We start from the raw sequence: 27,488 nt of genomic DNA, 5'->3' as shown, positions 1-27,488 counted from the left end.
AATGAGATAAAATGGATTGAACAATAACGCATATTGTATAAGTGAAAAAGTTATACCATTTCTCAAAAATTGAAGTGACAAAACATTCAAGAATATTAATATTAACAGTGTGATCTTTAATTAGTTATCAATCGAATCTCTCAGTGGAAGAACCATATTTTCCTAAATAAAAGTAGTTTGTCCACAAATCGGCATACTGTGAAACTATAATTTGCCCATTTTTGGGCTAACCCTATGAACAATTTTTTTTCTCCGCAAACGTTCGCAGACAGTGTTAATTGTAGTTTGCCCATTTTTGGACAGGCTATCCATTGTTTTGGTACATATAAAAAAATGGACTGCCCATTTTGACTCCTAGACTTGAAAAAATGTTCCTTTTAGGTCTGGACTAATTATTCCATTCACATAACATATTCAATGAAATGCAATAAGTACTTTGTGTGTTTGGAGGACAGTTTTTCTCAATCGAAGGGAAAAATACCCAGCAAAGCTGATGTTGAATGACCCCAACTGGTCAGGAAGTTATTTGCACAATTCTATAGAGTGTATTCAGCTTTGAAGGTGAAATATCCTAGGCAATCTAATTTCTGCACATCACATCCTAGAACGCTCAATCACAATGAATGAGAAGATATACACTATGCTACAAAAAATGGATCTTTCTGCAATCTATAGGTCTGCAAGGGGTTCACAGCCGATTCTCGCGGTCACATGACCAATGGCCAGAATTCCGTGAGCCTAAAATCCTTGGAAGGAAAATGAGAGGATCTTGAATAGCCCATCTGGGTTATCAGCATGTACCTGAAAAAAGATATAACCTTGTCATTAGGATAAGGATAAAGTTGTGCGTAATTGTGCAATTTCCTTCAGCAAGGCAAAGTCTAAAAGCTAGTGCACTAAAATTCAAGATTGTTCAGCATTGTCAAGTAAGAAGAGTAATGGTGGAAAATAAAGCTCAAAAGGAACTCATTCCACCGCCTACTATTTGCAGGTCAATAGCTGTAAACAGCAAACAGAATGTAACCTAAGTTCATTGGCTTCTGCGTCGGAATAATAATTGTCTTCTTGGAAGTTCTGTTTTACATAGTTCAAACTTCAAAGCCACATAATGGGAAGCAAAAGATGCAGAATATGATATCAATATAAATGAAGTTATCTAATAACTATTTCAGATAACACTGGAAAGTTGTCCTTTTTCTGATTCAATCAGGTTAGCCTATTCTCCACATCATCAGTTTGGGAGCAGAGGGTTGATAGTCCAACACTGGAAGGAACGACGAGGCAATCACTACCTGAGACACAATTTGGAAGGGCCATTGTGTACATTAAGAACTCGAGTCAATCTAGGTACTCTCTCTATTCCATTTATGTAGCACTATTTCCTTATTAGCCCGTACTAGGAAGAATGACACCTTTCTATATTTGAAAACAATTTAACTTTATACTTCCTATTTTATCCTTAATGGCATGCTTTTATAGCCAGAGAAATCTCATAGAACGTCCAAGACCACAAGTTTCAAAAATCTATCTTTATTTCTTAAATTCCAATCCTAGTCAAACTAGGTTACATAATCTAAAAGGGAGGGAGTATGATAAATTACCAGTTTCCAAGTCTGACACACATCTAAAAATGGAAAGCAATTTGCATCTTAAGAACTTACGCAATATACAGCAGAATGTGTAGGAAAGAAGCAACCTACCCAATGACCAGCATCTTCGAGAACATGCATTTCGACTCCACCTCCCTCCTCTACAGCTTGTTCCTCAGCAACATGGATTCTTCTGATATCCTCAAGGGCCCACCTATGCAGACTTCTTTCTGCTTTCAAAAAGTTAATATGCACACCCCGAGGAACATCTTCCACAATTTTCCTGCAAAAAATTCTTGCATTTACTGTTTCCTCTTTTATACAGAAAGAGCAATTGATTTGATCCACCAGAAGCTTGGTGACCCAAAAAAAAAGACGTGAAACAAACCACTGACACATTCACCTATGTTTTAACCAATGTTGCGGGGCTCTCCAAAAACGTTGCCGCACTCGTGACGGATCCTCCAAAAATGCACTACTTTTGAAGGATCCAAACACAAACATCGATGTATTTTAAGAGTTTGAGCCACATAGGATTTAACAAATTCAAATGTAGCCATTGCAAAGCGAGACATTCAATACCATATGAACAAAATAAGTCATTACGGTGCACATTTATTCTTAATGTGTCAATACTTGCACTTGTTAGGATCTTTTTTGTTGTGGTAACTGAATTTGATTACCGGATAAAGCATGAACAAATGAACAAATTCAGACTGTGAAGCTGCGAATGGAACTTTTTAGGATCTAATAATTCCAGCTGTTCCACTTCCCTTTTTATCTATTGACAAGTACGGAGTTGAGTGACCAGTCCTCCAGTACATTGCCCGTAGAATTCATCGAAAATTCCTGATCATCTTACTATTCTTTTATTAATATTGAAATTTAACCTTGAAAAAAATATCCTGCAATTTATCAACATTTACTAAGTGTATAAAATGGGTGTGCTTGTTTGTAAATTGTTGAACCACTTAGTACATGTCCAGAATAATGCAAAACCTGTTGGGCACCTGGTTTACACTTGGTAAAGAATGAATGAGAAGTCAACAGAATGATCATACTAAAACCATGCATACTTAAAATTGATCATAATAAAACCATGCATACTTAAAACTGACATGAGCAACCTACCACAAATTTGTTTCTTCATATGATTGATACATTTCAGCAATGCCCTTGAGATCAAACACCCATGACAAAGGTGAAGGAGATGAACCAGCAGGGTTGATTTGACGAAGGTTAGTTACCACCCACTGCAAAAATTACAAAGGAAACTAGCAGTTGAGAAAATGAGAACTGGGCCAATTAGTGTCTCATGTGCAAGCAAATTAACAGTTAGAATAATGGTAATGAACAATGATTGGTGGGATGATGGCCTTATAGACGAAGGTTTAGCCAGACTTACTGCAGGACATACTCTATTAACTAAATCATCAATTGTACAAACAATTACATGCTACTTTTCTCACGAGTTTGAACGCTTCGGTGGACAAAAGTTTGGTATTTAAGTGAAGACAGGGTAGAGGGTTGCGTCATCATCCACCAAGTTCCAAACCGTATAATAGCAGTAGTTCATGTAGCTGGTCCTCAGAGATTTCTCAGTTATCAAAGAAAATTTTGGACGGCAGCAAGTAGATATGGGGGGTAATTGGCCCCTCTACGGTCCTCAAAGTAGAAGGTTCCCTTGACTGAATTCCCATCCTATTCAAACCTTTTCTTGCACCAACTAAATAGTGTTAAATGCTCGCATGATGAGGCTACCCACTTTGAGCAGTGAAGACAGAGACATATCTAGTGTAGATGCAGTAAGTTTGGCCGAATCCACTATTCCTAGATCTAACATTATATATAAGTGAAAAGGAATCGAGACTATATAATATATAAGGAATCAAACTCGCATCATTAAACCCGTGGACTCTAAATTCTGGATCTGGCCTTGAGTAAAGACAGTTCAAATTTTGGACGGTGGGGAGTCTGAAACATTGTGCTTCCTAACCTGACCAACAAAATTCAAGAATATCATTTCCAATCAATCATATGGAAAAACATGACTCCGAATGTTTTTTCTGTAAGCTCTCTTCAGAAGAGGAAATTGGCAGAGGTTGATTGCTAATGTACAGGAGTTGTGTTTGTTAGAGTTAACCCTTGGGCTTTAGTTATTGTAAGATTTGTAGTTTTTCCCCAAGGTCAGGATTGTTTCCAGTTTCATGGGGCATATATACATACATACATACATACATACATACATATATATATATATATACACACACACATATATATAATCTATATCTTCTATAATATATTAAAAGCGTGAAGACCCTTAGAAAAGTGATTTGAACTTTTTGCCCTTCATTAAAAATTCCTGCAATAGACAAAACTGTCTTTTTACTATTTTCTTTAATTTATTATTTAATTATTTATATAATATTTAAAATTAAAGAGTTCTAAAATACATTATAAAAGGAAAATATGTTTTATAAATTAAGGAATCTTGAAATATATGGTAAAAAAATATTAGAAGATTAATAAATAAGGACTCTAAAAAGTGGTAAGAGGTGAAAGGTAAAATCATGTTGCTTTTCATAAAATAAAAAACTAACATACTTTTAACTCAAAAAAAAATTGCTTTTCGTAAAATAAAAACTAACATACTTTTGACAAAAAAAAAATCTCAGAAAATATTTGTTACATCTAAAAAAATTGTCGTAAATACTACCGTATATGCTAAACCTTGAAAATCAATAAACAAATGCATATTACCATAAATAATTTGATAATTTATTCTTTTACTTTTTTCGCAACAGAATAATTAAAAAATTTCATATTTAGGTAATCTTTTTTTAGAGAAAAAAATTTTGGGCTTCTATAAATCGAGTTTTCTCCGACAATAATGTAATAACATCAGGTATATTCTTATAACTACTTTTTCGATGAGCTCTGAAGGTGTCGTCTATATCTTACTATTCTAATATCTCAATTATCATATTATTTTTTTTTAGTTTCTGTTCTGTTCAAGTCTATATTGTTGATAATGAATGTTTGACTTTAAGAAAATTTTTGTGTTAAGGTTAGGTTTAATAATATCGTTCTAATATATCAATTATTGTAGTTTTTATTTTGTTACTATCTATAGTTTTTTCTGCTTAATACAGGTGGTAGATGAACGTTTAGTAGCACTTTGATGAATTTTTTGTAAAGATTAGAATTTAATAATATTGTTATATATATTGATTATTGTATTATTTTGTTGTATAGTTTACAGGTGGTAGATAAATAGTCGGTCAGACTTTGAAGAATTTTTATGTAAAGGTTTAAGATTAATCAATTATTTTTGTTATTATCTATTTTGTTATAATTCACGTCGTAGGAGACGATCAAGATACTAGCACTTCACGTATGTCTGGATGCATAAAGTCGTGTATCTTCGATTTTTAAAGTTAATTGCTATTTTTTCAATAAATTATTTTTCTTTTATATATTTTATGTCGATTGATGGCTTGATATGAAGCACACGTGCAACGCACGTACACTATATATATAGAGAGTGAAAGAAGAACAAGAAATCTTTTCATGATACGAGCCAAATGGCTACCAGGGGTCCATCAGAAACAGTCTCTCTACTTCTTCGGAGATAGCGGTATGGACTGCGTACATCTTACCCTCCCCAGACTTCACTTTGTGGAAATACACTGGGTTTGTTGTTGTTGTTGTATATGAGCCAAATTGCCGACTTAGCTTTTGATGACATCTTTGGAGGCCAACACATAGAGACTCAAGACTTAGTCAGCTCGAGTATACAAGAACAAGCATGGAGGACCGGTTTTGAGCATGCCATTAAGCAAGGCCGTGTGTGGAAGATTGCTTGGAGCATTAAAGACTTGAGGACTCAAGGTTTTGGACCACACTTAATGGCTCACAATTTTTGGAGCATTGAAGAGCCTTAAAACACTCCAAAACTGCCACTCTACTTAAGGGTGTTTTGGTCATTTTTTGCCCTTTCCTTACACTCCATAGGAGCTCCTTTCATTAAGGGCATTAGGGTCATTTTGTCTTCATTTTGTAATAACTATAAGTAGGCTCTGTAGGGTTCATTTCATACTTGGTTGTTTATTGATGTAAGACATGAAATACTTGTAACACCTAAGACTCTCTCTTGAGAGTGTATCACCTTAGAGTAGAGCTTGGAAAAGCCATCCCCACCGTAACTAGGGCTGCCCAAGTGTGGAATCACTTGAGTTGCGTTTTGTCTTGAGACGTTGGTGCTAGAGGAGGTAAAGTCCCTCTTGTGTCTTGTGTCTTCGTAGGAGTTAGATGATTGTCTTGTGTAGGTGTTAAGGGTCCTTAGATTTGATATATCTTAGGGTTCTCAGGATTTACATCTTCATTTGTCTAACTATCTATCCATTTATCTATTTCAAATTGTGCGTTTTGTGTTTGTGTTCTTGTTGCCGTTTGTGCCTAGTTCTAGTGGACTGTTTTGTGACTTTTTGTGGCTGTTTTGTGACTTTATTTGTTGATCTTGTATCATTTTTGGACCCAGGAAAACATGACAGAGGTGTTTGAGATAGGGTATTCTCCTGCCTTCCATACTGAGTAAGGCTCTATGTTCATTAAAATATACTTAGAGAGACAGGAGAAATATACTTAGAGAGACAGGAGGGCGGCACCCTTCTAGTATATTTTTTTACTTATATTTTGGACAATTTACCCACTGGTACTCTACCCACTAAATCATCATTCACTTTTTCTATCACAATACTCAAGAGATATATACTGTCTCACTCTTCGGACACTGAGAAGGGCGGAACACATCACAACAACTTAAAGAAGTACATTTGTAATGTTCTCTAACAAATTGCTGATATCTCATTTGTCCGTGCCTCACTAGATGCAGAAAATGCATTAGCTTATACAGCATATTAAGTTTGCAAAGTTGAACTTTAAGCATTAAACCTTTCAAAATTCCTAGAAAGGAAAAACTGTGAGGTCAGGGGATACCTGTGCTACATCCTTGGAAAAACCTTCTTGTATAAGAGCCTCCACAATATCTCTTTTTGAAGAGACCTTCCTTGAAAAATAATATTCATGTGAAGAATTGATGTCAATACAAATTATGTGAATATATCAGTAATAAAACTAAGCGAGAACGAGAAAGAGAGACGAGAAGGAGAAACAAATTTGAGTGAGTGAATTGATATAGCCTAGGCTAAAAAAGTTTCGATGCAACACTATGCTATTTCAAGTTGTAAGCCAAAAATCATGCAAAACAATATCAACATGCAAGAAAAAAAGAATTAGTCAAGAAGCAAGCTAAAACATGAAGGAGAAAGACTTGTTCTCCATTGCTCGGACACAGGGACACATATTCATCTTCGACTTCCAAACTAATGGACAAGCTTTTCGCACCAAAAACTCCTTTGTCGTTGTAAGTAAATCACATTAAATATCAATCATATCTTAAACCTAAAGTAACTTCACAAATTCTTTTTGGACAGGTTAAACATTTATTACCAAAGAAGGAGATAACTACTGTTTATAAGAATTAAACAAATCTCAACTATATATGTAGGGGCAGTCATCCACAATCTTGATCAAATATCTATACAAGTGATGTCCTGTAACTCCAGAAGTATAAACATGGAAAAGAAACAAAAGACAATACGCAACTTAACAAGAAATTTTCGTTCTCCAGGATGCGGCTGCGCTCCTATTCTGCTGCTTTTAACTACACACATCAGATAACGATCACACCAAGGCCCACTGTACCACCGACTCCAATTACTACTCAAAAGTCTAAAAAGGAACGCATATCTATATTGACACACTAAAGATATCATGAAGAGCTGGCAGTAAGAGAGCATAAAATTTGTTAAGGTTCATAAACAGAAATCACCAAAAGCACTACCTCTTTTGGTAATTTACTCAGAAATGATATCAATTCAGCTGGATGATCATCTCCATCTGCACCAGCTCGAACCTCTCCTGGAGTAGCATCTAGAACCCAGACCTATGACACAATTAGTTGAATTACTTCAAAGTATTAGGAGTGGAGAGGAAAAACACAAGAAAGGATGGCAAAATAGTTTGAAAGACCAAAGAAAGTGCATCAGAAAAGAAAATTATCATGCCTGAAAGCCAATTACCAAAATCATCATATATAATGACAGAACTGTGAGGCAATGATATAGATTGCCTTAACTGAGTTTTTAACATTACTTTTAACCACTCACGAGTTTAAACTATATAGAAACCGTGTATGATATTACTGCAAGTATGCCTGCAGAATTTTCATACTGGATACATATGCAGAAAGACCAATTACCAAAATCACTAATTGTAAATGAGAGAACTGTGAAGCAAATGTATATACTGCCTTAACTCAGTTTTTAACATTGCTTTAACCACTCACAAGTTCCAATTTATATCTAAAATGTGCTTGATATTACTGTGAGCATGCTTTTAGAGTTCTCATACAGAATACTTACTCTAACTGGCCGTGCAAGGGGCTTTGCAACCTGCTCAACCATGCTCAATGCAACTGCGTATTAATAGAAAGATCAATGTCTGAACACCAAAATATCAATCGATTTCTCCAAGTAGCTCTCCATTGTAATAGGATAAAAGTTACCTTTTCCTCCAAAGCTGTGACCAACAACAACTCGGGGAGTCAGTCTGAGCTGGCCAAGCTAGACAAAGAAGAAACATAGACTGAGGCCAAGCAATGTGTTATCAAAAGTGTGTTACCAATTACCATCTCAAGCAAGAAGTGAAGATGCAACATGGGGAACCATTTGAACCAACCCAAAATCAGAAAAACAAGAGAATCATAAGTGACACACCACTGAACTGACATGGTATATCATCTATTACCCTTGTATTAAGCATTGATTTTCTGAACTTGAACTAATCAAATAGGAGCACAGTCAAGGACTTGACTGCTAATGTCTATCAATTTTCCATGCCTGCCCCAAAAAGCTGAGTGTAGGATGTAAAGAAACAGAAAGATCATATAAGAAATAGGTGCAAGACATGCCTTACACAGTTTTACTGATGTGAATGTCGTTGAAATGATATTAAAGATAAATGCAGTATGTGAAGAGTGCAGCAGGACATGGTCAAGAAACTATACCAGCTTTAAGACATCAAGAGCAGCTGATGCAACTGTATGTGTGCCTCTCTTCTTGAGAGATGCTGAATCACCATGGCACCGCAAGTCCACTAGGAGAAACTGCAGAAAAGTAAATATTCTATAAGACCATCCGCGACAAATCACCCAAGTAACATATCAAAATGAGTCAAACATAAGATATCAACAATGAGTTAGAGAAATATGAGAGCTTGAGGACTACAACTAAAAAAGGAATCAAAACCAAATGAATTCAAGATAACATCCCACGAAGAGTAGAAAAGATAGAACGGGAGCCTTGGAGTAACTGGTAAAGTTGTTGCCATGTGATGGGTTCAAGCCTTGGAAACGGCCTCTGGCAGAAATGCAAGGTAAGGCTGCGTACGATACACCCTTGTGGTGGGGCCCTTCCCGGAACACCGCGCATAGTGATAGCTTTAGTGCACCGGGCTGTCCTTTTTTAAAGAGGAGAAAAGATAGTTTAAGAATGATGTGATGCAATTAATACTAGTTTCCAAGAGTGAATGAAAAATATTCAGGATAACACAGAGAAGCTCAAATAGAACAGTGTAAGACACCGCAATCTGTTCCTAGTTGCATCTCTATGCAGGTTTAGTTATTCATGTAGTACTTATTCCATCTTTTAATCTGCATAAAATAATACATTCTCTAATAACTTATACATGTATTAGTTATGCAGAATTTGTAAGCTGGTAACTAAACACCGTACTTGGTGTATTGAATTATATACATTGCAACAAAAATGCCCAAGCACGGAACTATTAATGCTGGTTTTAATACATGAATAATTTACTTCCTAATCAGTAACCAAACGACCCCTATGTGGTCAATGAAGTGGCGGGAGAACCATAAGGTCTCAGGTTCAAATTCCAGCAGAGACAAAAAACACTATGGTGGTTTCTTTCCATCAGTAGGCATAGTTACCCGATAGTAGTGCTTGTGACAGGTAGCAGGTACCCAACAGAACATTCGAGCTGAAGCGCAAGCTGGTCTGATCACCAACGTCGTTAAAAATAACATAACCATAGATTATTTAAAAACAACACCTAAGTGCTTATGGTAAAGAATGCACGAGTGTCCTCATCTTCTCTGATTTCTTATTCTTTCCTACATTGAGCTGCTTACATTTTAGTAGTAATATGATAATACCCAGAACTTTTTCTTTTTGGTTGCTGCGAAGACAAACATAGGCGCAAATTCAATTCCAAACTTCATAGAAGCAGTTAAATAAACATACTTTAGAAACCTTGTTATAAAAGGGAGGGGGGGGGGGGGGGGGGCGCTAAGCATCAAGTCCTTTCCCTGAAAACAGCATTCTCTTTTCATTGGTTTATTTGAACAAAAGGCTAATATTAAAACAATGGACGAAGCTTATAAAACAAAAACTTATGAAGAGCCCAATCTTTTTTGGGTTTTGATATGCTTTGTCACCCTTCTGCACTGAACTCCGCATAACTAAACCATGCTTACAATACCTGCATAACTCTAATCAGCAACCAAACGACTAGTAATTGAGCAGTCTAGCTGCTAACCAATTGATGGTTATGTGAAAAACCTATTCTTGAAGCTTCTCAATGTGCCCAATCCTTTGCGTTATGAATATAAAAAGAAACTATCTCTCAAGGATACTAATGTCAGATCAAATCCTCCTTTCTCTTCATTCTTTGCAGATCAAATATAGAAGAAAATGGGTTAATTCCTTACACCATTGTTTTCCCAAAACAACAGTGTTACAGTAAACAACATGCAATAGAACACACATCCATCTAATTGGGACAAGTTAAACATGATGCAAAGGTCTTACATAAGAAAGGGCAAGAATAAATGTTAATCGATCTTACCTGCCATTTCGGAAATTCTTGGGCCAATCTCCTTGCAAAGCTTCCTGAAAATTTCAGATTATCATCGAAAAGGTCAAAGATAAGACTGTAAGAAGATTGAAGCAGGAATACTGTTTAAGCAGATAGGAATCAGTTAAGATAAAATAATAATTAAAAAATCTAGCTGTCTAAAGTAATAGTATGTCCACTTTAACTAGTAAATCTCTATGGAATTAAGAACCTCTATGCCTCAAAATGTACAATTTCCCTTGCACTCCAGCAAGGAAGATTCTTTTAAAATCATTATTTTCCATAAGCAAATAATTTTGTATTTTATTGCAATTGTATTCTTTGTAATTTTGTATGTACTACGGAGCGAATACTCGTGTGAGGACGGTAGGAGAAGATCCGGAGCACTTTTCTGTTTTGAAAGGGTTGCACTAGGGATCGTCTCTTAGCCCATTTTTATTTGCCTTGGTGATGGATGTTTTGACAAGCGTATTCAAGGGGAGATGCCTTGATGTATGTTATTTGTTGATGATGCTGTATTAATTGACGAGACCCGGGGAGGAGTTAATGATAAATTGGAGGTTTGGCGTCAAACCCTAGAGTGTACAAGGTTTAGTTTGAGCAAGACTAAGACAGAGTACTTGGAATGTAAGTTCAGCGATTCGACAAATGAGGCTGACGTGGTAGTGGAGGTGGATTCTCATGCCATTCGGAAGAGGGATAGTTTCAAGTATCTTGGATCTTTAATTCAGGGGAATGGAGAGATTGACAAGGATGTCACGCACCGTATTGGTGCAAGGTGGTTGAAGTGGAGGCTCGCTTCGGGAGTCTTGTGTGATAAAAAGGTGCCTCCTGAGTTTAAACGATAGTTCTATAGAGTGGCAGTCCGACCGGTTATGTTGTATGGAGCGAAGTGTTGCCCAGTTAAGAACTCCCACATACAAAAGTTGAAGGTGGCGGCAATGAGAATGTTGAGATGGATGTGTGGACTTACCAGGAGAAATAGGGTTAGAAATGAGGTTATTCCAGAGAGGGTGGGAGAGGCTTCGGTGGAAGACAAGATGCGAGAAGTGAGGTTGCGATGGTTTGGGCATGTGATGAGAAGGGGCACGGATGCTCCAGTTTACAGGTGTGAGAGGCTGGTTATGGATGGTTTTAAGCGGGGTAGGGGTAGGCCGAAAAAATATTGGAGGGAGGTGATTAGACAGGACATGAAGCAGCTACAACTTATGGAGGACATAACCCTTGATAGGAAGATGTGGAGGACGCGAATTAGGATAGAGGGTTAGTGGCTAGGAGTGCGTCCGTCAAAATAGGAAGGAGTGCTTTGTTTGCATCCGTGCCTGTAGTTTCTTGTTCGTAGTGTTTTGAGGAAGTTTGTGATCTCGAATAGACAGTTTGTTGTATTACTCAGTCGGTATCTTATTTTTATTATTATCTAGTTGTGTGTTATCTCATTTTGTTGTTTATTTTTATGTTTTTTGTGGTTATACCGTTATCTGTCCTGAGCCGAGGTCTATCGGAAACAGCCTCTCTCTAATTCATCTGAGGTAGTGGTATGGACTGCGTACACCTTACCCTCCCCAGACTCCATTTGGTGCGAATACATTGGATATGTTGTTGTATGAGCTCCCTCCACTACAGTATTCTGTATCGGAATTCTGAAGTGCAATGCACAAAATCTTGCAAGGTTGTTAGATATCATAACAAAAAAGGAAAAGACAGAATTTAAGTAAACCCATTGTCCTTAAAGATGAACGAAGAATTCGCAAGGAGCAATAAGCATGATGCACAATGAAACTTGATTCATGGTCGGGGTGAAAAGAAAAAAAATATATATATATGATATGTCTTTCTCCAGTATTTACGTCATAACACTCCCTTAATTTTTCTGCTAAGTGAAAGCAAGTTCCACCCATCCAAGAAAGAATTTTGAAATCTTAGCTACAATGGATCTAATCAGTAACCACTAGAAAAAAGAGAGACAACTTGAACTCTACCAGCATCAGCTGCAACTAGGTGTACCAATTGTGTAATATCGAGCATTAAGATGAAAAACTACAGGAAAGAGGTCATTACTCTATGCAGTTGGAAATATGAAATGGGTAAGGAAAGAATTTTTTTTCGTTTTATAAAGGAATGGATAAGGAAAGATTCATCCTGTGCATTTGGAAACTTAAGGGAATTAGATGGCACATGAATTATTTACCACAACTCCTCACTGCTTTGGAAATGATTAATGATATAAATTTCATAAGACATTCTGGCGTATGAAGTATTCTCATTTCAAGCAAAATGCCACCTGCTAGTTACATAAAAAAGCTTGACTATATGCTTTGAGAAACAAGGATAAGAAAGACAGGCAAGAAATGAGTATGTGTTGTGGCGCAAGTTTACAAAATTGCAAATGAATCATTACCCCAGTTTTTCCTGCTGCCAAGAATACCATGCAAGAGAATAGCAGTTGGTGGTTCGGGCAAAGATCCCTCCATGATATAACTCCATCTTACCTATACATCCAAGTTCCCATTGTCAATGGCAGAAAAACTCATAATGTGCTTGAGAAAATACCAATTCTGCTAATTTAGTTAGCATAGATGAATAAGTGAAGTAAACTGAAAAATGATTGAAAGTACAATTTATGAAAATGTAAATAAGCTAGAGAGTAGAGCAAGTTCATCTGATGAAAACAATGAATCATAGTTCCTTGAGACTGAAAATATTTTCAGAAATCATAATTTTAATACTTATGATTATATCCAGCAAAAAGGGATGTCTTCCTAAGGTTATATCTAGCTCCAGAAGAGGAGGATAATTAAAAATTTAATGGGAGGTCCATTGTCATGCATTGGGGGTAATATACGCTTTTCATTGAACTATTTGGTATGTTCTTTTATCAAAAAAAAATTGTTTTTAAACCGAGAAATCCGATAATTTTATCTTCATAACTCAATGGATAATGGGAACCTTGTCTACTTAACTACCATACTTAGTTCACCAGCCAGGATTCAAACTTATGACATTGCCTATCACACATCCCTTGCTGTACAACCTTTGTGGTTGAACCAAAGCCATTGGGGATTCTTTTATTTCTAGTTTACACTTAAACATTTCTTGACAGGGGTGAGTTAACAGCAATAACATTAAGAATAATAAACAATAATGATAATGAAGATGACAATGACAACATAATAAGAACTACAATGACAATAACACAATCAAAAGGGTAAAAATAACACATTTCCTATGCGTAACCACTTCAAATTTCACTAGAAACTGGGAAGTTTGAAATACGCGTATCAATGTGAACTTAGCTAAGAGCAGAAGACAATAAGAACGAAGGATCCATAAAAGTACCAACCAATTGAGATAAAACCTTAGTTAATGCCTTGATTGTCGCTAATACTGCACATTAGTCCACTGTCTATAGGAGTATTTTAGCATTAGTCTACTGAGGGAGTCGGCATAGAGATAAAAGTGGATCCAGAGATCCTCTTAACTAGCTTTATGAGATAAAGTATAACGATAAATTGAAATATGATGTGTCCGAGTATCATGGAATAGATAAAGAAGAGTCCTATCGTCGGGTATGAGAGTGAGTGCAGAGATATGTAAACACAAATTAGTTACTTTTCAGCTCAAATATAACTTACTTTTGCTCCTTGAACGAGCTCATATGCCTGCATATAAAAGTCCTCTCATCAGTAGTAGCTTCAGTTGCATGTAAAACAGCTCTGGCAGTCACACTCTTCCATAATCACATTACTAGGGGATTACAATTATGCTAGAACTACGTAGTTTAAAGAAAACAATACAGCTTCCTTCAATTTTTACTTTTACCATTTTGATAATTTACCTTCCTCCAGCTTTCAGATATCCATTGAACTTTCTCGTGAGTAACTTTTTTGTGAAAGTGTTAAAACAAATATGATTTTTTAGTTTCATCTTATAAACAAGAGGATAAATAGAAAGTAAAAGAAAATTATCATTTCTTAACTATTTGCTTGGAACAGAGAAAGGGAAAATAAAGAAGGAATGACAGATAATAAGAGAAAAAGCAGTTGCTTCGTTTCTTTAGTTAGGAGGAAAAGAATTGAAAGTGGGGAAGGTAATGTTATGGAACATAATTTTTGTGAGAACAATTTGGAAAAGATTTTTCCATACTCACGATCCTAATCTTTCCTCGCCAACCAAACAAGAAAATGGAAAATTCACTCGCTTTCCCTTCCTATCTCTTCCTTTCCTCAGTTTCCAAAACAAACTTTCTTTAATGTTCAAGTACCTTGTAAATGTTCCTTTATCATGTGAATTAACTTTTCAAAAGTAGTTTTTAAACAAAAAATATTCAATGACTTAAACTAATTTAGCACCGTTATGGACTCAGATTTTGTGCAAAATCCTTCTGGAGGGAAAAAGGATGCAGTGTGAATGCCACAAGATCAATGGAAGGTCTACAATTTTGCCAAAATCAACTCCAATTTTTCCAAAAGAAGTAGTTAAACATAAGAGACATAGCGCAGATCCACTACCAATATTTCAGATGGTACAACCACCTTCCTGCTGGAAAGTCTCTCATCTACCAATGTCATTCTTATATTTGAACCTTTGAACATCCTTTTTGAATGAACAAGAGACACCTGAGAAAGAGCAAAGTGAAACACAACATCCCTCAGAATAAGCAAAACCTCTCATTATTTCAAATAGAATTACTTTGAAATTTAAATCAGCAGGTACCATTCTAAATTATTAACAAAGAAACTAAAGAGAAGATGAGAAAAGCATGGAACTTTGTGAACTCAATCATTAGTATGAAAGTGAAAGATATGTCCACTTAAAGATCATCTGCTATGAAGAATAAGAAATTGCATAAAAGGTTAGCTACCTTGTGGAATGGTGAAGAAATGTTGTTGGTAAGAAATTTGTTAGTAATGAAAGGTAATTCTTCTCTGAATCCATTTTGGAAACGCCGGCACGCCGTGAAATTGGAAACGGCCGACATTTCTTGGAGAAGGAAGAGATATGCTGCAGAAAAAACAACCACAATACGACGGAGAGACCCAGGGGAAGGGGAGGGAGCTCCACTTTCTCTCTCACACACAAGATACACACACAAAGCCGTCCAATAAGGCCAAACCATGGACAGACCCAACTGGTCGATGTTTACTTTCAGCCATTTTTAGCACTTAAAGTAAATTTTGTCACTTCAAATAATTTTAAAGTATGTCATTTTGACATATTTCAACGTCACGTGCCAACATAGATAAAAAGGAAAAGGTTGAAAAATATTAATGAATTATCTGAAATAGCTTAAAAATATCTTTCATTAAATTTTTAGCTTAAAAATACCCCTTTGTTAAATATTTGATTCAAAAATATCTCTCTCTAACGGAATTTGAAAAATAATTAAAAATACTCCTGAACTATCTAAAATGGCTCAAAAATATCCTCTGTTAAATATTTGGCTCAAAAATACCTCCTTCTTTTAACGAAATTCCACTAAACATGCCACTTAGATAAAAAAAAAAATCACGTGATTATGTCACATTACCATCCACATGTAAAATGTAAGTATTTTTTAATTATATGACATTTTTTTCTTCTTTATTTTTTTATTTTTTATTTTATTTTTATTTTTATTTTATTTTTATTTTTATCTTTATCTTTATTTTTATTTTTATTTTTATTTTTATTTTTTTGCAAAGCAGTGAAACGGAAAAACCAAAAAATCAATCTTTTGCTAATTATTTCATTAGTGTTTTAAAAGTTCTAGATTTCACCTTTTCATTAGTGTTTTAAAAGTTTTAAATTTCATCTTGTTATTGTCGTTTGGGATGAGGGACAGCTTGATCTAAATCTGATGTTGACTCGGAGGAGGAGCTAAAATTTTAACTTTTAAGCTAGCAAATATTGATGTACTAATAATTGAGTTGAATTTACTACATGTAAATTCTTTCTCAAAATAAATGAATTTCTTTAAACAATTGTTTAATCATTCGAAATGAATTCACTTTCTAAATTCAGTTTTAATGAATAATCTTATTATTTTTAGAACAAGTTTGAAAAAAAGTAAAATGATACTTAATACTGATAAATTATTATTTAATTATGTCATTCATTAACTTTTTGAAGATGTGTTTCACATTCAAAGATTCATTAATTTTAAATTAGAGGAGGTATTTATTAAATCATTTTAACATAAGCATTTTGAGTAAAAGCTAGTAAAGCCAAACACATCTTTTGAGTAACTAATTTGAAGTTTAGTTTGAAATTTATTACTTTTACGAGTAAATCTTAATTTTAACTTTTATACTGGCCTAATAATTAATGAGTTTATCAGTGTAATAAAACTTTTTGGTTGGGTTTTACACTTTTAAACTATTAACAGGAAAAAACTTATTTTTTAGATGATCAAAGAAATTTGCTAATAGCGATGTTACATTTAATAAATTTTTTTGAAAAAAAATTATGTAACCACCGTTTGTCTACTTTGATTAAAAATGAAAAAGTCATGTAAATTTTATCCGTTTCACTGACGTTTTTAAATAAAAATAAAAATAAAAATAAAGAAGAAAGGAATGACATATAATTAAAAAATACTAACATTTTAGATGTGGATGGTAATGTGGCATAGTCACGTAGTTTTTTTTTATCTAGGTGGTATGCTTGGTGGAATTTCGTTAAGGGGAGGGGTATTTTTGAGCCAAATATTTAACAAAGGGGTATTTTTGAGCCATTTCTGATAGATCAAGGGTATTTTTTATCCTTTTTGGAATTCCGTTAGAGGGAGGGGTATTTTTTAGCCCAATATTTAATAGAGGGATATTTTTGAGCCAAAAATCTAACGAGGGGCATTTTTAAGCTATTTCAGATAGTTCAGAGGTATTTTTAAAATTTTTTCGTAGATAAAATGATTAATTGATTTGTGTCAACTCATTTAAATTGTTACATCACTATATACACCTATAATTTATTTATTTTTACAAAAAAAGACTAAAACACATGAAATTTATGTCCAATAAATTAATGGCACATATTTTTTTAATCAAATAATTTCAAAAAAGCCTCCAACAATATCTTCTCCACCCAACCTTCTTAACCTCAATTAATGGAGGTTAAAACCTCCAAATTTGGTCGCGGCAATTTCACATGTGAACTGATAACAGGCTTCCATAACACAACAGTATTCTTATACTTATCATAATCATCAGACAAACAAATAAGACCGTTACAACGACCAACAATTCTTATATACTCATTACAACTTATTTTCGGACATTCCATGGCTGCAAAATCTCAACAGTATTCATATTTTTTTGTTAATTAATTTTCTATTTTTTAAAAAAATTAAGGCTCAAATATGTCAATAAAACTCAAGAAAATGAAAATTTTGGTGACACCAAGGAATTTCAACGACTGTCATAGCTACAAATTTCTCACTTAAAAAAGCTCACTAATGGAGGTTTAAAGAAAATGATTCTTGGTTTAACCATTTTTTTCCTTGTTAATTCAATCAATCAGGGAAAATTAGCATAGGCATGTGTTAAGAAAAGGAAAAAAAATGGTGAAAAATTATTGGGTTGAAAGAGTGAAGAAGAAAGAGAAGAAAGATGAAAAAATTATGAAAATACCCCTAGCACTCGTCCAAAAGCGAGTGTGATACACTCTCCTTGCTAAATCAGCAAAAGGTGCCAAAATGACATACTTTATGGCAACTTGAGGTGCCAAAAGTGAACAACGTCCACTTGAAGTGCCAACGTGAAAGATGGTGCCAAGTTTTGGGAGTTGTCGATGGGTTTGGCCGGCCAATAAATCTGTTGAGCCGATTTTGTTGTATGGCATCGTCTAACATACTATTTGGATGGTTGTTTGTTTTGATTGTTTGTTAAAATGTATGGTATGGTTTAATTTTATAATTTAATAAAATCATTATCTGATGTAACTAGATGGCATCTCATGGATTGTTTATTTATTTTAATTGTGTCCTTATTTAATATTATATAATTCTTTTTTATTATTTATCTTATATTATATAACTCCACCTTCTACCTTGTCCTCATGTCCCCATCCCATGAGCCACCCCTCTCCTCCACCACCCTACCCCAGCCCACTCCGTCCAAAAAAAATTATTATTATAATTTCTATTTATTTTAAAAGAAACTTTTTTTTTATCCCACCCCTTACCCTAACCCTAACCCCATCCTTTACCAAACACCTACCCAAATCTTTTTTAAGAAATTTATTTTCTTAAAATAAATTTAAAATTTTTTCTTACCCCACCCTCACCCACCCATACCCCTTAACCCCACTTACCAGTCTCTCTCTCGAATCAATTTTTTTACTTTTTAAAAAGTTTTTAAAAAATTGTACCCCACCACATCCTCTTATCGGCCCCTCCCCCAACCCAATACACCTACCCATAAAAATATATACATATTTTTAATTTACTTTTAAAAAATTCAATTCTTTTTTCTTAGCTCACCCCTATCCCTACCCTCGTACCCCCACTCCGCTACTCTACCCCCAAATATTTTTTTTAACAAAAAGTTCATAATGTTTTCTTACTCCGCCCTCTCAGCATATTGTTCTCATTGTTTTGTGTTAAATATATAGAAATATTTTTAGAAAATATTTTTCTATTTGCATAACGAACACAAGAAAATAAGTAAGAAACTATTTGTTTTCCTAATTTTTGTATTTCACATCAAACACATTCGTAGCATACACAAAAATGCATTCAAACTTTGTACATGTCGTTGGTGGTTACATTTCAAAACACTAAAAAAAATTAAATTTATTGCTATAAAAAATGAATCTGATTACATTTTATTTTGATCTACTCTTATATTAATTTTGTTAAAATTTACATGAATTTCACAACTTAATATATTTACATGACATAATTTGTAACAGATTAACAGAAAAAATTATTTTATTAATAATTATTAATAAATTTAATATTTATAATAATTAAGGACATTTTAGTAAATTTATCAGTTACGATACAGTACCATACCGTCAAACTAAACAATAAAACTATTATTAAACTGCAATGAATGATACAGTCCATCCAAATATTATATTATACTATACTGTACAATACCATACCATGTCATACTGTACCGTACATTATGAAACCATGACAAACCACCATCCAAACAAAGTGTAAGAGCACACCCAAATTAAACTAGCGGAGTATTCTTTTTCTGGACCCCTATGGATGCTTGCTGCATATTGTATCTTGTATGTTATTTGCATGTATTGTTTTGATAAATGTAATATTTAAATAAATTATGTTGTTGTTTATTATTACGTGATAGTTTAGGTAATAAATTTATTTAAAAAGCAGAATATAAGATAAAGCTATTATAAAATATAATGTAAATAATAAAATAAAATTATTACATATTATTATAAAAAATTATGGAGTATTTACTTTTTTATGCTTCTTTTCAAAATATATTGGGTTGGCAAGGGTATAATAGAGCGGCGTTGATTTGGACAGATGAAATAGCATGAATGGTGACTAATGCCAGTAGTGGAAACTCTGCAGTCTAAACTTATTGCATTACCTTGATGGGTGTGTGTATTTTGTGTGATAGGAGCAGCACAGGTGTAACGCCCCGAGTCTACACCCTAGACGTCACACGGTGCTTACGACCCCGAAGGATTACAAGCTAACTCATGACAGGTACCTGCTGTGAGCACTGAATAATATTACTGAAAATATATGTAAAAGTATAACTGAAAATGCCATAAGATTCTTAAAATACTGAAATAATAACTGAGTATACTGATAATAACATCTGAAAACTGAATAACTAACTATGCTATTCTGAAAGCCTTTAATTGTCTGAATATAGAGTTGATGGGACAAGTCCCCAACTAACTTCGACTACTGAACACAGTGGATCTGCTGAAATAAAAGAATATCTTCGATGGACGAGGACTCACTACTATAACTATTACTGATAGCCTAAGCTTCTAAGTACGGTCAGGAATCTGAGCGTCCAAACCTATGATATGAGACATCATAACACAAAGAAAGAGTATGAGTCAGTACATGGAATGTACTGGTATGCTAAGTAAGGTAGGCTGATATATATAGGTTCATATTCATGAGATGATAACTGACTGAATAAACATCATGAAGTAACTAGATGAGAGTACATGTAAAACTGTAACTACTGAACATGTTGAATATGCAATACTGCGCATATAACATCTGTTTGAATTAGACTAAAATTGAAATACTGAGTTCTGGTAATTGAATACTAATAACTGAAAGTTTAGACTGATACTGAAGAACTGAATTCTGATGGTTGCGTAACTGATAACTGATAGTCATGGTTCTGTAGAATTGTCTAAGTTCTTTACTAAATACTGAGACTGAAACTATAACTGTGGCAGTTATTATCTAACCGACATACCCCAATTATAGACTAAGTTGAGGTCCAACCTGTGACCCCAGTTGGAAGGGTGTTGGCACCTTGCCAAGGGATACTAACAATGTTGTGTCAACCCTAATTTGGCAGGAAGACTCATAAAATATATATATGATTGCGTCAACCCTAATCTAGCAGGAGGATGACTTACCCTACGCTGGCTACGTAGTTCTGTAACACAAGACTGCTACTAAGGGTCAAACCTTCTACTGGCAGGAATGCCCCTATCATTAGACTGTATTAGGCTTGACTGAACTGACACTGATCGGGTGGACTGACTGAACTAGACTGAGCTCACTGGGTTCTTTTAAATGACTGAGTACTACTGATCTTGACCTTTACTAGGACTATTCTATAACTACTGCAACTAAGTAAAAAGCTAGATTTTGGGTAATAAATACCCCAAGGACTCTATAAAAACATAACAAATCTTGAAAATATAACAATAGTCATTTGTTCACAATTCATTCATTGAGTCATTTTGTCAAACACTTAGAGGTCATGGACTTGTACATGATTGAGAACACATGCTGACATATCATGATTTCACTATTCAATTCACATGGACATTTGATCAAACACATGGGGAGCATACTTAATGCACGTGATAATGAACAACACATAAGCATCATGACTGCAATTCAAACTTTCAAATTCAAGGGTTTTAACATGAAAGATTCATAATTCAACACGCATGCTATCATAATTTCATGGAACTCATAAAAGGTCTCAACTTGAAATTCATACAACAACTCAAACATGGGCATAATTCAATTCATAACATGAAAATCATAATTCAAGTTTTTGAAAAGGTTTCTTGAACTCCAAGGGTGGAAGGAAACCCAAGGATAAACACCTAACATACCTTGATTGTTGGTTTTGTGGAAATTATTGGGGATTTCTTGAAACTTAGACTTGAACTTGATGAACTAGGGTTTATTTCTTAAGAGGATTTTGAGAAAAATCAATGTATTTTGCCTTTCAGGATATTAAATTTTGTGTTTTAGCAAAATTGGATGAGGGGAAAGGACCTAAATGCCCTTGAAAACTCAGAATTTAATAAGCAAAATTAGCCCAACGACACGATTGGTGCTGCGCCGTATCGATGGGATCGATGCGATTATCGAGGCATCACATCGATGGTGTCAATGTGATAGCCAACGTGGCACGTCAAGATCGCATTAGCTTGCTATTTTGGTCATCCAAACGAGACTCAAACGAAGTTCAAAAATTTTGAAACTCACCCAATATGACCTATAGACATATTTGATTATGAATAAATTTAAAAATTGACAATCTAAGATCGGAAAGATTGTAAATGATGCCATTGAAATATCGAGGCCAAAATAAGACTAAGTATTGACACTTAGCTAAAATTTTCTAAGTCTGGGACCTCTTTTGTCATGCTATATAGGACTGAAATGACTAGAATTGTGCGGGGTCTTACAATATCTCCCCCTTAGGAACATTCGTCCTCAAATGAGACCGACTGAACTGAGAGTAACTAAGGAACTGTACTTACACTGATATGCATAACTGAACAATGACTGAATTCTGAAGACATGACACATGACTGAACTGTTTTATGAATGCATGAATGATATGAGAATATTATACAGCTAAACTGAGCATGGAATAGAGTAAATCTAAGAATGACTGTTACCTTAGGCCGAGTCTGAGTTTGAGGAAAAGAGGTGAGGATACTTGGTTCGCATGTCTGCTTCTGCTTTCCAAGTAGCTCCCTCAACGGACTGATTCCGCCAAAGAACTTTGACCAAAGGAACTTCTTTGTTCCTTAGTCTTTAAATCTGATGATCAAGGATTTCGACTGGGACTTCCTCATAAGAAAGATTGTTCTAAATATCTACACTCTCTATAGGGACTATAACTGCTCGATCACTAACACACTTCTTTAGCAAGGAGACGTGAAACACTGGGTACGCTGATGCTAAGTTTATAGGTAACTCAAGCTCATAAGCTACCTTATTGAAATGACTGAGAATTCTATAAGGACCAACATATCAGGGACTAAGCTTCCCCTTCTTGCCAAATCTCTTCACTCCCTTCATGGGAGAGATTTTCAAATACACAAACTCGTCAATCTCAAAATTGAGATCCTTTCTTCTCATATTTATATACGATTTTTGTCGGCTTTGGGTTGTCTTAAGTCTCTCTCTGATTAACTGCACTTTCTCTAAGTCATCAAATACCAAGTCAGGCCATACTACCGCGGCCTCAGCTACTTCGAACCAACCAATGGGAGATCTACATCTCCTCCCATAGAGAGCCTCAAATAGAGCTATCTGAATACTGGAATGATAGTTGTTATTATATGCGAACTCAACCAAAGGTAAATGGTCATATCAACTACCCTTAAAGTCATCAACACATGCTCTCAACATATCTTCTAAAGTTTGATGGTCATTTCTGCTTAACCATTTGTCTGAGGATGAAAGGTTGTACTGAGGTGAACTTGGGTACCAAGATCCTTTTAGAAGGCTTTTCAAAAATGAGGGTGAACTACGTACCTCTATCTGAAATAATGGACAATGGGACACTGCGCAATCTGACCGACTCTCTAACATAGAGCTTGGCATAGTCCTCGACTGAGTAAGAGGTATGAATTGGCAAGAAATAGGCTGATTTGTTCATCATGTTCACAATTACCGAAATTAAATCATGCTGTCTACGAGTACGAGGCAAGCCTGTCACAAAATCCATGTTCACTTCCTCCCACTTCCAGGTGGGAATACTGAGCTCCTGCATAGAACCACTAGGCTTTTGGTGCTCAATCTTGACCAGCTGATATATGGAGCACTTAGCTACAAACTCTGTAATATCTTTCTTCACCCCACTCCACCAATAGACTTCCCACAAGTCGCGGTATATCTTAGTGGCCCCTGAATGAATCAAGTAATGTGCACCATGCGCTTCTGCAAGAATTCGTTGTCATACGCCATCCATGCATGACACGCATAACCTACCCTGGAAACCAACACACCATCTCCCCCTTGGGAGAAAACCTCTACCTTCTAGTCTCTGACTGACTCTTTCAACTTGACTAAACTGGGATCTCTGTCCTGCTTTTATTTTACTTTAGAAACCAAAGATGATTCTAAACTATTCTGCACCCAAACACTACCCTCAGCCGAATCAACCAAATGGACACCTAGTCTGGCAAGCTAATAAACTTTCTGAACTAACTTCTTCTTACCATCCTTAACATGAGCAACACTACCCATGGACAACCTATTGAGAGCATCTGCTACTACATTAGCCTTGCCTGAATGATATAGAATACTCATGTTATAATCTTTCAACAACTCTAGCCACCTTCTCTGAAGCAAGTTCAAGTCTTTCTAAGAAAATAGATACTGCAGGCTTTTGTGGTCTATAAACACATCAACATGCACCCCATACAAGTAATGCCTCTAAATTTTAAGGCAAACACAACCGTTGCTAACTCAAGATTATGGGTGAGGTAATTTTTTTCATGGGGCTTAAGCTGTCTAGAGGCATAGGTCATAACCTTACCTTTGTGCATTAAAATACACCCCAAACAAACTCTGCAAGCATCATAATGAACAATAAATCCGTCTGAACCGTCGGGCTAAGTCAAAATTGGGGTTGTAGTAAGTCGAGTCTTCAACTCCTGAAAATTCTTCTCACAAGAATCTGACCATTGGAACTTGACTTTCTTCTGAGTCAATCTGTACATGAGGATGCGATAGATGAAAATCCTTTAACAAACCATCGTAATAGCTAGCTAAACCCAAGAAACTCCTGATAACTGACGGAGATATGGGTCTGGGCCAGTTTTTCATTGCTTCATTCTTTTGAGGATCAACTCTAATGCCATCACTGAAAACTATATGACCAAAGAAAGCTACTGACCTTAGCTAAAATTCACATTTACTGAATTTGGCGAACAACTGATGGGCTCTGAGGGTCTATAATACTATTCTTAGGTAGTCTGCATGATCACTTTCACTGTGGGAGTAGACACGAATGTCATCAATAAAGACTATGGCGAACGTATCCAAGTATTGCTTGAACACACGATTCATCAAGTCTATGAAAGCTGCTGGGGCATTGGTAAGACCAAATAACATGACTAGGAATTCAAAGTGACTATACCAAGTTATGAAAGTTATTTTTGGAATGTCACATTCTTTGACTCTTAGCTGATGATAGCCTGATTTGAGGTTTATCTTAGAAAAGTAAATGGCACCCTGAAGTTGGTCAAACAAGTTATCGATTCTAGGAAGTGAATACTTGTTCTTGACTGTTACTTTGTTCAACTGACGGTAGTCAATACATATTTCTGAGAGAACCATCTTTCTTGCGCACGAATAGAATCGGTGCGTCTCACGGGGAGACGCTGGGCCTGATGAATCCCTTATTTAGGAAATCCTTCAACTATTCCTTCAATTTTTTGAGTTCATTTGGATCCATTCTGTATGAAAGAATAGAGATGTGCTGAGTATCAGGAAGAAGGTCTATTTCGAAGTCAATTTTCCTTTTGGGAGGAACTTCGAGAAGTTCTTTGGGATACACATCTGGAAATTCACTTGCTACTGGAACTGACTCAAGATTAGGAGTCTCGAAATTAGAGTTTTTTTCTCGCACAAGATGATAGACACACCCCTTGGATATCATTTTTCTCGCTCTAAGGTATGAAATAAGCTGGCCCCTAAATGCTGAAGTACTACCCCTCTATTCTAGGACAGGTTCATTTAGGAACTAAAAATAGACAACTATATTTCTACAATCAACTAAAGCATAGCATGAATGAAGCCAATCCATGCCAAGAATAACGTCAAAATCTGATATCTCTAACTCTACTAAGTCTGTTGAAGTAACTTTTTGAGACACCATAAACTGACAGTTCCTGTATACCGGTCGGGCTATGATAGACTTACCCACTGGGGTAGAGACTGAGAAGGGCTTTTCTCGAATCTCGGGATTGACTCCAAAGTTAACAACTATATAAGGAGTTACAAAGGACAAAGAAGCTTCTGGATCTAGCAAAGCATAAATATGTAAATGGTAAACTTGTAACGTACCAGTGACTATATCAGGAAAACTTTCTTGATCCTGTCAGGACTGAAGTGCATAAATCCTATTTGGGCATTGCCCACTGGTGGCACTGGAAGTGGTACCCTGCTGAGATGGGAGACCAGAATGAGTTGGAGGACAATTGTGCTGACTCTACGAACCCACCTGAGGACACTCTCTGATCCTATGGATTGGCTTGCCTCACTTGAAATATACATCGCTGACAACCCTGCATACAGCCTGATGGTTTCTGCCACACTTCTAACAAAGAAGATTTATTCGAGCACTGCTAACACTATCCTTAGATTTAGGGACAGGCGCCATATCCTTATTACCATTCCTGAATTTAGGCACTGGAGAATTGGTGGAAGAAGGACCTGGAATTAAAGATTTCATATGGAACTGAGGATGATTACCACCCTCTGACTTAGGCTGAGTGAAATTGAAGCTACGCGTTTTAGTCCTCTTGTTCTTCCTCTCTTTCTCCTTAGTTTTCTGCTTCTCTATTTGTTGAGCATGAACCATCAACCTAGCCAAATCCATCTCCTTAATCAGCATTATGGTCCTACACTCCTTGACCACACTATCAAATACACCAGACACGAGCTTACTCATCTTAGATTTGCTATCAGCTACCACATGAAGAGCATACCTAGCTAACTGAGTAAACTTGAGGGAATACTCTTTCACACTCATGTTGCATTGCTTTAGGTTAATAAACTCTAAAACCTTGGCTTCTCTCAACTCCAACGGTAAAAACCTAACTAGAAAGGCAGTAGTAAACTCTTTCTATTTTATCGGCCCTATATTTATGGGCCCTACATCTATAGCCTTATCTGCCTTCCACTACTTAAACCATGTATGATCTACATCCTGTAACTGATAGATAGCTAACTCAGCACTCTCATTAGCAGTTACCCCCATAATATGTATTACCTTCTGCATCATGTCAAGGAATTTTTATGGATCCTCTTTAGACTTGGATCCCGAACAAGAAGGAGAATTTATTTGGGTAAAGTCCCAAATTCTAACTGCAGCAGTATTGGCCATTGGGTTGTCCTAAACAGCATCTAGGCATTCATTCTGGGTTACTACAGAATAAACTAGAGTGGTGAACGCTGCTCTGAATTTTGCGTGAGAAACATGCTCATTTAGGGGATATTTTTGAACGGCCAGAGGTGCTGGCTGGTTTCTAGTTCTTCTTTCATTGGTCTTTTTGGAAGGCATGTTCTGTAAGCAAAAGGGAAAATTGGATTAAACAGAGAGTTTAACTTGAGCTCATGCTCACTTGTACTACATAAATACTGAAAGAAGGAAATTTTCCTAAAAACGCCTCATAGCTTCTTGTCCATAAGTATGGCGCGCTACACATCCATGCACAAGACTCTACTTAACGCAACTTTTAGACTCCCTAGGACTCTTT

General features: G+C 35.6%; 1 protein-coding gene across 1 annotated transcript; it reads right to left on the bottom strand.

Annotated features, from left to right (window-relative positions):
- Nucleotides 1–455: 455 nt before the first annotated feature.
- On the bottom strand, nucleotides 456–15,800 carry LOC107879727 (protein ABHD11). Its single transcript, XM_016726679.2, has 13 exons — nucleotides 15,448–15,800; nucleotides 15,095–15,202; nucleotides 14,219–14,245; nucleotides 12,985–13,075; nucleotides 10,578–10,621; nucleotides 8,719–8,817; nucleotides 8,218–8,275; nucleotides 8,075–8,127; nucleotides 7,495–7,596; nucleotides 6,588–6,653; nucleotides 2,721–2,842; nucleotides 1,701–1,872; nucleotides 456–801 (listed from the first exon to the last, which is right to left on the bottom strand). Exons 1-13 carry the CDS (start codon nucleotides 15,700–15,702, stop codon nucleotides 739–741), a joined length of 1,260 nt encoding a protein of 419 aa, XP_016582165.1. The 5' UTR covers nucleotides 15,703–15,800; the 3' UTR covers nucleotides 456–738.
- Between the last annotated feature and the right edge of the window lie 11,688 nt (nucleotides 15,801–27,488).

The sequence above is a fragment of the Capsicum annuum genome, chromosome 1, assembly GCF_002878395.1.
Source record: "Capsicum annuum cultivar UCD-10X-F1 chromosome 1, UCD10Xv1.1, whole genome shotgun sequence".
NCBI lineage: Eukaryota > Viridiplantae > Streptophyta > Magnoliopsida > Solanales > Solanaceae > Capsicum > Capsicum annuum.
The sequence above is the reverse complement of the archived record's forward strand: the minus strand, read 5'-3'. Positions and strand labels throughout refer to the sequence as shown.

What these genes read in the sequence shown, in the direction of transcription:
- LOC107879727 (XM_016726679.2), bottom strand. Translation starts at nt 15,702, where the DNA reads ATGGTTTGGCCTTATTGGACGGCTTTGTGTGTGTATCTTGTGTGTGAG. An exon ending in CCCTTGCACGGCCAGTTAGA is followed by an intron (nt 7,597 to 8,074) that starts GTAAGTATTCTG and finishes ATTGTGTCATAG; the next exon opens with GTCTGGGTTCTAGATGCTAC. An exon ending in TATGAAGAAACAAATTTGTG is followed by an intron (nt 1,873 to 2,720) that starts GTAGGTTGCTCA and finishes AATTTTTTGCAG; the next exon opens with GAAAATTGTGGAAGATGTTC.